The sequence below is a fragment of the Haemaphysalis longicornis genome, unplaced genomic scaffold (assembly GCF_048455015.1).
Source record: "Haemaphysalis longicornis isolate Haplotype H1 unplaced genomic scaffold, Haemaphysalis longicornis Haplotype H1 scaffold_1, whole genome shotgun sequence".
Classification (NCBI taxonomy): domain Eukaryota; kingdom Metazoa; phylum Arthropoda; class Arachnida; order Ixodida; family Ixodidae; genus Haemaphysalis; species Haemaphysalis longicornis.
Genome location: NW_027526203.1, coordinates 399,166,530 through 399,178,543, shown reverse-complemented (window position 1 = coordinate 399,178,543; position 12,014 = coordinate 399,166,530). Strand labels below are relative to the sequence as shown.

The following is a 12,014-nucleotide window of genomic DNA, read 5'->3' as shown; positions in this document are numbered from 1 at the left end:
CAGGTCCCAACCTTCCTCCCTCTCCTCGGATGAACTCATGCCATTTTTGCCCACTACGTGCACTCCAGGAAGTGGTACCCTACCCTCTCACCCTTCCCTCTCCACCTATTGCATACATCTCGCGCAGACTTCAAATCAACACCTATTACAACCACACCATCCCCACCCACATGTCCCCCTTCCTCTACGAACCCTTATGCAGGCACTGTAGCCTCCCCCTTACCACACACCACTTAGTCTACGCTTGCCCACACGACCCACACCCTCTACTCAGCCCCACCTTTGAGCAGTGGGAGAGCATGCCGACCAAATCATTGCTGGAGAAACAGCAATCCCTCATGACTGGCAGTGCGAGCTCATGGCCCCCTAGACTACGGAGGCTGAACCCACCCCCCTACCCTCAAACTAATGTCAGTAAATGTTCATTACTACTACTCGTCACCACAAGAGAAGGAAAACAACTATAAAATGATTTTTGGTGTGAATTCCATAAAACAATATTCAGAATGTATGCCTGCTAAGATAATATAACTATAGCAACCTTCATTGCAGGAAATTACGCTTATTATGCTTACTTTTGATCACGCCTAGGATGGAATCCTGGTTGTATTGCTCAGATTTTGCGAAAATGGCACAGCTCTTACTGCCACTTCTTGGGCATTGAAGACAAAGAGTGTAAAAATAGGCACTGCATTCAATAGTCAGGGGTTAATAAAATCTGATCAGAAAATACAGCCACAAGATTTGTTTTATGGAACACCTCTGCTCTGTTAGCTTGCTGACGAGTTTCTTCTACCGTTCCCACAGGCGGATTAACCGTTATTTGCTTGGTTTTGCACAACTGAGCATGACCTTTGGGGGACAGCAGAACTCCAATTATGTTAGAAACCTAACAAAGCCATGCAGAGTTTGAATTGTGGATGAAAAAAAAACAAAAAAGGCTTACCTCACATAGGAAAATGACACGTTTAGGGAAGAAATCAATACATTTTCTAAGCCTTTCTAAGTGCCCGCTCAGCAATATCAAAGTAAACCAAACAACAAATAAAGTAAAAAATTTTCACATTAACACGAGTGGAAAAATAAGTGTGCATTTTCTTTGGGTACATGCCCTTGTTTCATTGATTTCAGATGATGAAAATATTTTTCACTTTTCAATACTCAAACGAGATTCACATGGTCAAGGTTCTTGTGCATATTACTATTGACATGGGGGAAAATTGCTGTAGGTTGTGTATCTCATCTCACCACATACTGCATAATAACCCAACCCTAACTTCGGCATTCCAACACTTGGGGGAATAAATGGGGTGAAGGGGGGGGGGGGGGGGGGGGGGAATCATTTTCACGCAAACTTTCTTGCAATGCACACCACACTAACTGCCTGCATCATCCCACCATTCACTGCATTCACTTGCACCTTCCATTCTAGCCTACATATAGCCAAAAGCAGAAAGAAATTGAGTTCTACTGTGCTGTCCTGCACACGGTGTGCGTTATATTAAGAAAGTTATAACAGAGCGTAGAACTGATAACAGTACAGTAAATGGCAGTCGACCAACATGACTGCGCACAGGGGCCTAGGGCACCACCATTGCTTCAACGAATAGCACCGCTTGTGGCAAAATGCTCTCCAGTGGAATGCGGAGCGGTGCATTAGGTGGTGGCCGGCAGGGCCCTGCCTCTTGTTCTACGGTGCGGCTTGCAGAACCTAGGTAATCCCAAGGGGTTTTTCACATCGGGAAATGGTGGGAAAAGGGATGGGCTAAATTTACAAGGCACATATTGTGTATGATTTGTGCGAGTGCCAAAGGTAGCCTACGCCGTGCATATCTAGCAAGAGTGAACCGCAGTCTGGCATACGATGCCCAATGCACCAAGCTACGATGTGCAGCAGGAAGTAATACAAAAAGCAAATTTTACATGCCGTATTATTGCCTGCATGCAGTTCGGCGCATCGAGGAACAACACTGAGGTTAAAAACACCTGTTAAGCCGGCACTGATGGCCAATTCAAGCAGGCTGCGGTGCTAACATTTGTCGTTGATAAAGAGGAAATGGCATTGTGCACATTTCACTATATTAACAATGAAATGGCTAAACAAGGGTGCGCAGTTCACGCCGAGGTGCTCTGCAAAGAATTTTTACGCATTAAGAAGCACAGGTTGACGTTTGTTTGCACAGTGCCGTTACATTTTTGAACGCGCTTGGAAGCGTATCAGTGCTAGCCTTATCTTGCACAAAGTGGAAGTGCGGTTGTAGCTTAGACTGTTGGATCCCTCCGATTGACAATAAAATGCGAGACACATGCGGGAGTGTGGCATCTGCTCCCAGGCTCCCGTGCTGTCACTACTGACAAACAGAAGGCGCAAAACTTCTGGTTACAGAAAAAAATATTTGTAATCTGCCATAGTGTTTCCACGACCACAAAGTATTAAAACTCGTGCGTACGTCCCTCGCCCTTTGAACCAACCGTGTCGAGGTGTCACATCATTCATGCTGGTGCGGAAACTAGTGTGATGGAAACCGACAGAAATGAATCGGCTTAGAAGCGCTTGGCGAGTTTCTGTAGCTGTTAGTACAGCCAACAACACAACACGTCTGAATAGACTTCATTTACCGGGATATATTCACTCAGAACAAGACCTAAACATTAAAGGCGACAAGGCGAACTACCTCCCAATAGTCTACAAATGAATTCCACATAGACACACACACAGACGAAACTGATATAATGATATAACTGACATGGGCACACTGCAGAGGATGGCAGAATGTCATCTCCACAACAGAAAAAGCTTAGATCGAAATCAGGTTTCCTGGATTACAAGCAGATACACCTCAATTTTTTCTCAATGCTCTTGACAGCTAGTACTGCTTTGCTGGCCTCCAAGCATATTACTCATAAGGGTTCTGGCAATATAGGGTGACCCTGCATGGCTATCTTCAGAGGAGGTAAGCTTTTTGCACAGAAGACTCATTTCCTAAAAAAATGTGGCATTCTATGCGTCAGTGGCTTGGCCAAAAGCTTCCTTGTCACACTTTGTGCATACCACTCAAAAGGCACCAATATCTAACAGCAAGCACTCATCAATAAATGGCAGTTTAGTTAACCTAGTAACACTTCACCAAATGCCCAACATGCACAAAAACAACATTCACAGACATTCTTTAAGCGAGAACTGCCATAAGATTGTCAACATCTTTCTCTGAATTGTTTCCCACAGTAAACATACAAAATTGAAGCAAGTTTCAGCAAGGTAACCAAATGGAGTGCGTGACCTCATATTTTTGAATAGTTTCGGTTTCCCAAGAAATGCAAAGTTTTTTTTTCTAGCAGGCAATCACACTTTCGGTCACATCAACAGTTACACCCATGTTCTTATTATGACCTCAAATGCAAAATCTTTTGCCAGATTCACAGGGACTACAGAAATGACCCTCATGCAGCCAGTTGAGTACATTATATACATGCACCAGAGTTGCAAAAAAACCATTCAAACTCACCAATGGCATGCGAGGAGGAACTGCTGGTGCCCTTGTCCTGCTGGCAAAAACAATAACGCGTGACAAGCATATTGGTTATATAGTACCAACCACCTTGTGCTGCACACTGGCCTCACTGTGGACACAACATGCCAGGGTGAAAAAGCAGAGTGAAAAAAATACAGAATGACCTCAGCAAGCCCTACATGGTGAGGAGGGAAACTATTGCAGGCACAAAATGGCAGCGCGGCTCAACTGGTTACAAGAAAAATGGGGAATGACGATTTGAGGGATCGACAAGACTGCCTTTGGCGATATGGCGATGGCTGCACGAACCGGAGGGACCCTGCTAAACTTTTCGCTTCAACTTACTGATCCCAACTGTCCACGCTTCTCATCTTCCACTAGACATCGCATGGTGCTCCATGTGTTTGGAAAAAAATAATGTCAAGGCATTTCCCTTTTATCCTTTTGAGACATAAAAAAGACACCACACCACGAATGGAGAGGTTTAAGGGCTGCCCAGGCACTGATAAGACCGCAAGCTGCTGCTACCAAGTTGGCTTTACTGTTCATGCTTTTTGGATAAACAGTAAAGCCAACAGAGAGCTTGGTTGCCTCACCACTTGCACAATAACCTGATTTGATCTGATTTGATTGTCGGGCTTAATGCTCCGAAGCTATGCCTGGGCTATGAAGCGCGCCATAGTGGAGGGCTCCGGATTAATTTTGACCACCAGGGGATCTTTGGTGTGTGACGAAACATCAAAACACGGATGTTTTTGCTTTTCGCCTCCATCAGAAAAGAAGTCACCACGGCTGAGATCGAACCCGTGTCCTCGGGCAGCAGCACAACACCTTAGCAACTGAGCCACCACAGCGGGTCTTCCACAATGACCTTGCATTTTGGCTGCTTTTTGTCGTGCACACGTGCAGCATACTGGCAGCAAGAATAGACTTTTGTATTCGCATTTACCCTTATATATCTTTCCGCAACATTTGTTCACCAGTGAAAGAATTTGACAAACTCAAACACAGTCTGCCATGCAAGGTAGCGATGCTGCCTATTCGGTAATGCATGCTATGCTGAAGTTTGTATCTTTAAAAACGGGTGTTCAACTAAAGCTCCCAAGTACCTTTATTTTACACATACCTTACTGTCTTCCTCAGAAAAATGCCCACAAGAGCTCCACACAAACCGTTTTGCCATTCAAGATTTGTGACTTCACAAATCACAGTACAGAAAAGTGCATGTTGCAACGATACTGGTTTTCACGCTTCAGGTATTTTCTGCATAGATAGACAACTGCATGCACTACCCCGAATGGCCTGTTTGTATTCTTGGCCCTGCAGTTTACAGATATAAACAAACTTGTTACCACTTTAGTATCCCTCATGAAGCATGTTCAACACCACTACAGACAGACCCTCACACCAGAAGTGTTCGCAACAGGGGCAGATCACTACAGACAGTGCTCAATTTTTGTTTTACTACATTCATGGGACTATGTTCCCTTCCCATAACATTAAGCATTTGACACATTTATTTTATATAGAAATACCATGCTGTTTGTTTACAAACAAACGTTCTAAAAGCAGAAAGGCTAGTGCAGAAAAAACAATAGCCAGTTGTTATATAAAAAACAGCAATTTGGTCACACTGTGAACTCAATCTCAAGTTAAATGCTAGTTCTGTTCAGGGCCACTTGTCAGGGCCAAATTGTCAGGGCCACTAATTTTTTAGTCAACCATAAAAATTTGCAAACTCCCAAGTTTAAATTGAAGGATAAATGCTCAAGCAACTCTGCTAAACACTGAGTGCTTTAAAGTCAGCTTTACTACTATACACACATGCATTTCTGAGAAGACATTTTTTCAGGTGCCATTAAAGCAGTGATACCGAAGTAGAAAAGCCCCAGGGCCATTAATTAAAAACCTTATAAGACCCCATGTATCGTTACCAAGCGCTAAATTGAGACCCTTTCAAGTCGGCTTCACTGCTATACACAAATGCACTGCTGAGAAGACATTTTTTTCCGGGGCAATACAATGTGTCTGCTACAGGGTTTTCCCCACAGTGGACGATGGTGGAACTGCCTTTGGCACGCAAACCAACACTCTAACTGGCCCATTTGAAATGTACACCTGAGGAACTAAAAACAGCCACTGTGCAAACGCAATGCCAGTGGCAGCAGGACGCACCTCCCGCCATTTAGTTACGTGAAAAGCAGTCTGAACAAACGGGCTTGGAAGTCTCAGACTTCCAGCTGCGTGCAAATCTCAGAGTCAATGCTTGCGCTTTTTGCTTTCTTATTTCTTATTATCTTATTATTGCTTTCTTATTATCTCACAATACCTGGTATTCGACCAGAGTTGTTCCAAGGGCCTTTTGCTAATATCACTTGTCTGCAGCAAAAGTGACACATGAAGTGTTACAGACAGTCAGATGGGTTTCATAATTGAGTCAACGTAGAAAAGCTAAACCATATAAAAAGGTCTTCAGACACTAAAGGCCACATTTTGATTTGGCTGAAAGATCACATCTTCTGTAGCTCTTTTGGCCTTTATTTAATGTATCATGGTGTCTTGCTTGCTTAAAAATAACTAAATCTCATTTCTCTGAACAGAATGCATACTTTCTGCCAATCACGTGAATCCTTGCCACCGCAATATCCCAACACTCCTTTCCACTAAACACTTTCGGCAGGTACCAGACCATACCACCCGCACAGCAGGCATAGAAACAGACATGCACAAAAGAAAAAGTGAGTTCAATATCACTGGTACTTACAAACTCCTTTGCGGGGCTGGCCTCCCCATGTACATCATGTATAGCTGGAAGACAATCCATAGCTTACAGGAGTCCTTAAGAACAAAATTCTATTCATATGATAATTGAAATAGCATTCACAATGTATCCCTTTTACATTAAATGGAGCAAGAAAAGGTCAATAGTACTTAGAAAATTAGGCCCTGCAGATGATCTAACTTTCAAGAACAAAAGACAGGAAACTACCCCACAGGAGAAAAACAGAGGCCCTCGTATAAATCTCGTAAGAAAAAGAAAAAATGGTGCTCCAGAATTTTGCTGGCATAAAACAGGCATATAATAAATGTACGAGTAATGAAAAAAGTGGTTTTAAATGCTGGAAGTGCCATCACAATTGGTTTTAAAAAATATATACTTTTACGCCTTTGTAAAGTATACGACTTCACTACCATGATGGTACGACTGATACTGTACAGTGGTAGGACAGACCAGATACCCTTTTTGAATTTCTTGGTGGGCTCAAAAAACAAACAAATGTTATAATTACCAGCAGCATTCTGAAGTGTGCTATCACTGTCATGGTCAGTTGACAGGCTTTCCCCATCTCATTTTTTGGATGTTTATTCTCCTAACAAGTCAACACAATCATGTGAAACTAATTTACATGAAAACTTGCCAAATATGGTGATCTTGTTAACATAGCTCCATGAAGAAGCACTTCCAAGAAAGAAGCTTATTAACAAGCATTAAGTGCTTCCAAGACAATGAACTGCTTGCAGTTTTGCACAGCAACACCTAACTGCAAACATGACCGAGGCGCTAACGTAGGTTCAAACCTTTGATGGTTACAGCGCAGGTCTACATCAGGGCTAAAGGGAAATCAGCTCCAAAGACTGTTAGCTAAAACAAACAAGCCATATTCCCCAGCTATAGCAGTTTGGTTCCTCGATATATGCAAAGGTAAATGCAAAAATGGAACTACAGAAAGCTTCATGATACAATGAACAGGGCTTTTGATATAAAAGGAAAAATTTAAAGACTCAGAAGTAAACTTGGCACCAGGCGCTGCTGGCAGTTGGATACTGACTCGCATTCTTGCTAACAAGGAATCTAAGCATTTACTAGCAACAGTAAAGAGGAAATGCAAATATAAATGCACCCATGTAGTCCGTACAGATTTTAACCAGAGAAGCGGTAACGTGTGGCCAGTGTTTATCGATGTGTTACTCCCTATGGTTCACTAAATCCTGTTTTTGTGGCCAAGCTGCAGCAGTGGCATGGTCGTAGACGAGCTCACTCCCATTGCCTATCACGGTGCCGCTTATCATAAGCTGCCGGCTCCTTGGGAGTACCTATGTACATGACGCATGGCCTACCCATCTTAAAGTAAGGTGCGGTCCGTGTTTGCCACTGCCACCTTGACGCTGCTAAGTGGAAGAAAGTTGGCCGCACCAACTTTAGGTACATGACTGGACCCACAAATGCAACCGGCAAAGGAGCTGTGGACCACAGCAGCCTGCACAAGTCCTTTCCACAGGGAGCATGCATCTCTAACAAGGTCTGTGTGATAAAGTACTTTCATAAAGGACCAACAGATCGATACGATTGCGTGAAATCATGCCACAAGCAGTTGTAATAACAAAACAATCTGTGGCGATGGAGACCACACGATGGAATGAGGATATTTGCGCATTACTTGAAGTGCAAGAAAAAAAAAAACCTGACTAATAGTAGGATTCTGCACAACACAACATGCACAAGCAGCGATTAAAACTAAATGGCAAAAAAGATGGTGGGGATTCCAAATAGGCGCAGGAAAGTGGTGGCAAGCTTTGCAGAGTAATGGTTAGTTCTCTAATGTCAGGGGGGAAAAAATAAAAACGATAGTATTCGGCTTAGATGTTCTCAAATATGCAACCTCACCACTGCACAAGTTCATTTACTATAACCAGAACGCATTTCAGAACCCTTATAATTCTAACAGGGGTACAATTCTTGTTTTCTCTGGGATGTAAAACCTCTTTATGTGAACAAAAAAAAAACACCCCAAATCTTTCACTTTCTGCTATTTTTATATCCAGTTTGTAAAAGATAAAAAAAAAATCCTGAGAAATTCCACTCTGAAGGTGGATGACAGCGAAGCTGTTAAGCACACGACAGAGGTGATGCAGAATTTGAACAAAGGTACAAACACATTTATTGTGAACAAACTAATTCCAACAAGTAAATGAAAGTTGGCACAATGATAGAGTCATCTTAGTGGCCAATTGTCATATAATAGTGTTTGGGGAAGTTTTGTAGGAATTTTCTGCTCACCACTTATGGTAAAGTTGGCTTTGCCACAAGACGTTTTTGATCATGAACATGAAAAATGCACGGAACCCTATACAGGTTAGCTTTAAAAAAATGCATCTGCAAAATTTTGCCGCCCAGACAAAGAAAACAAATTTGCACAGATTTTCATCCAGCTTGCTGCAATACACATGACATCACCACCGCCCTTTGCCTATTCTGGGGCACCGCTCTCAGCTTTCCCAGCACTACTCAAGATAAGGGCAGCAGATAAGCTCGCAGCCTTTCAGGGTGCACGCAGTGCACCAACATGGCAGCTACAGTGACATCAGTGCAAGCTATCTATAGTAAGCGAGCTCCTGATGACTCACAATCTCTTTAGCCAGCCCAAGTGAGCTCTCTAAAAGCGACTGCTATTATAAATGAAGTCCACAGGGGAATTCTCGCCATAGCACACTACACGTGCACAAGGACCTGGTGCCACACAAGCAGTTAGGATGGTGCTGTAAAAGGGCAGCACGCAAGAGGTAGGACAACACAGACAGGCCTCATGCTCAACTACACATGCTAGCACACGAGTGTTACCTTGGTACTTTTCGTACAGCGGGTTGACGTGATTAATGGCATTGCTAGAGGCTGGCAACACAAAAAATGGAGAAAACGTCACTAACAAATTTTGTTATGCAGTCCAGCCTGCTTATAACAAACACATCGCGAAACAGAAATCAGTTCGTTATATCCATTTTTCGCTATACCTGGAGATGAAATCCATGTATATAAATGGTAATGGGAAAAGAATATTTGGTCGTTATAGCAGGGATTTCGTTAAAACCGGGTTCGCTATAAGTGGGCTATACTGTGCTGACACACTTATTAGTTCTAAGTACTTCAAAGCAAGCTATTTTTCATCGTCCGCATATCAATAGGGTGTCTACAAGCAAAAGCAACCAATAGATACATAACCACCTATTGCTGCCTTCACAATGCTATGACAGTGATTTAAAGGAGTACGGACACGAAATTTCTCGCTTTCAGGTTGTATGCTGTAAAGAATACCTATTGGCCCAGTAATTACGAAAATCGAATTGAAAGCCGTCAGCCGCCAGCATAGAATGCATTACAGGACGTTTATTGCAACCAGTTTCCAATTCGGTCGCCGCGCGGGAAAATGGCCGTTTGAAGGCCAGTCTGCAAGCGGGCCAGCCTTACGTCACTGTCTCACTCGTGACGTCAGGGACGTTTGCCGCATCGTCTGCTACGATTGCACATGGTCCGCACTCGCCCGCGGAGTCGACATGTCATCTGAATCGTCAGACTCGGATGAGTCGCTGCCACCCGACAGACTGAACAACTTGATTTGGCCAGGCGATTAGGCCGGCGATGTCTTCACCGTCGTCCGTTTTTTTTAATATCACTGCGGCTCGAACCGGCGCAGACCGTGATAGCAACAGCTTGTCGCCACTCTTATAATCAATCTCATCGCGAAAAAGAAGTTCCACATGCGAGAAAGTAGATGTTAGTGTGGTGAAAAATTGTGTTAGGGGTTGTTATCAGCGCTGAATTTAAAAGCGGCGTTCAGATATATGCCGCGATGGTAAGCCTACGCTGACCGCCAGCGGAGGTTCGGCGCTCTGACCCAGCACTGCCGGCACCGCGGTGCGGCAAGCGGCCGAAAGATGCCGCCACCTGCGCGCTAGAATCAAAATAGGCCACGGCAGATGTCTTGATCACCGATCGCAGAAACGGGAATTATCGCCAAAGCTCTATATGCGAAAAAGGGGATGATAGTGGATTGAAAAGTTGTGTAAGGGATGGCCATTCGCAGTTGTACAGATACCGGCGATCAAATATTCGCCACGATACTAAGCCTAAAGTTCCCAACACCCAAGCTGAACCGAGCAACGCCGAGCCCGCTGGCTTGGGCGACAGTTCTTGCGGCCGCCGCCGCGCACGAACTCGGTCCACGTTTAGCGCTGCATGTCGTCACGTGGAAAATAATGCATCTTGGCGTCGTCGTCGATTTGCTTGGAGAGGCTTTCACGAGCAGTACTTGGCATTCCCCGAGTTTGCCATAGCACAACTTGGGCAAGCTCAGCGACGCGCACCGCCGCGTCGCCGCGGTGCGCGTCGACATCGCACACCTCGCGGTGCCGGCAACGCGCAGTTTTCGGAACCAGTGCAAGGCAACACCATGCGCCGGCCACGAACTGAAGAGCAAAGACATCGAACACGCAAAGTGCGCAAAGTTTACAAGCATTGCTCACACAGCTACACCCACGTCTCCTGCCCAAACGAATACCACCGACAACAGCAGCGCAGGATATCGTTTCCGGTTCCGAAATCGACTATATGACGTCACCCTGACCCGGCCAGACACGCAGGCCGATGTTTCGTCACGCCGAAAGCGATTTCGCTAGTGCTGCCGATTTGTGGAAGCTCGCGGCCGGGACAATCAAACTCGATTTTAGATGTGATTGCGGCCTCGGATCGCTGCAAAAATTTCTGTGAGGCATCTGTACAAACTACTGAAGCCAATTACATCATTTTTTAGGCGTCAAAATTTGGTGTCAGTACTCCTTTAAAGACAACTCATAAATAGGAAAACTGATAAATTTGTCTCTACACTCTGAAACATCAGTGCATATGAATTTAAATTTGATATCATGGCAAAGCGATACAAAAGAGATGAAGACACAGAAAGAGCACCATACAATTAACAACTTTTTTTTTGTTGTTTTAGGAAGAAAGGTGCACTTTGAAATACCTAGATGCGTGATGTGCTAGCAGTACAAGCAATAATTTTTACGATGTAAAAAAAATTTTGGTTAGGTGTGGTAATGCTGAAGGAAGTAGCAGATATATTTAGAGCAGGCGTAAGGGGCACACTGGTCCAGAGGGCTCTTGTTATTCAGCAATGTTCAATGACAACAGCTTGTTGTTCATCTACATGGTAACATTTATCGAGGATTCCAATTTATGGGGTGTGTAACAAAGCTTCCTAGGGGGGGACCAAGAGGGCTGGGTACCATTCTGCGGTGTCAACGATGAATGTACGACATTTAATAAAAACACCAACCACCAAAGAGACCATTTTTAAATCCCAGAAAATGAAGACCTGAGACACACAGAAGAGGGACTGCAAAGAATTCCCTGGGGGACTGACTAACCAGTAGCTCTGTAAGAAGACAAAGTATAACTTTCTGGATCAAGTTACATGTCAGAGTCACTTGACAGTCACATCAACAGTACCCAATTTGAGCTCAAACCTTTAAGAGCAAAAAGAATTTCAGCTGCCAGCAACGTTTCCAGTATTCAATATTCTATGCAGTACAGCACAAATGGGGTAAAGGAGCAGTGGCATAAATCATGGCGGGATCATGGGGGTCCTGAACCCCCATTGCGTGGAATATTTCTTAAAAACTGTATTTACAAAAACAAAAAGGCCACCAATGGAAGATGCGTGTCCC

At 44.1% G+C, this 12,014-nt stretch overlaps 1 protein-coding gene across 4 annotated transcripts in view; it reads right to left on the bottom strand.

Annotated features, from left to right (window-relative positions):
• Cyld (ubiquitin carboxyl-terminal hydrolase CYLD) overlaps nucleotides 1-12,014 on the bottom strand; it is a 95,908-nt gene that overhangs the window by 31,704 nt on the left and 52,190 nt on the right. For 2 of the 4 annotated variants that reach the window (XM_077686755.1, XM_077686758.1), the window contains 3 exons: nucleotides 9,133-9,183; nucleotides 6,277-6,320; nucleotides 3,507-3,546 (listed from right to left, as the gene is read on the bottom strand). In XM_077686755.1, the coding sequence (XP_077542881.1) occupies nucleotides 3,507-3,546; nucleotides 6,277-6,320; nucleotides 9,133-9,183 (135 nt within the window). The remainder of the gene's footprint in view (nucleotides 1-3,506; nucleotides 3,547-6,276; nucleotides 6,321-9,132; nucleotides 9,184-12,014) is intronic. The other 2 variants (XM_077686756.1, XM_077686757.1) reach the window with 2 other exon arrangements.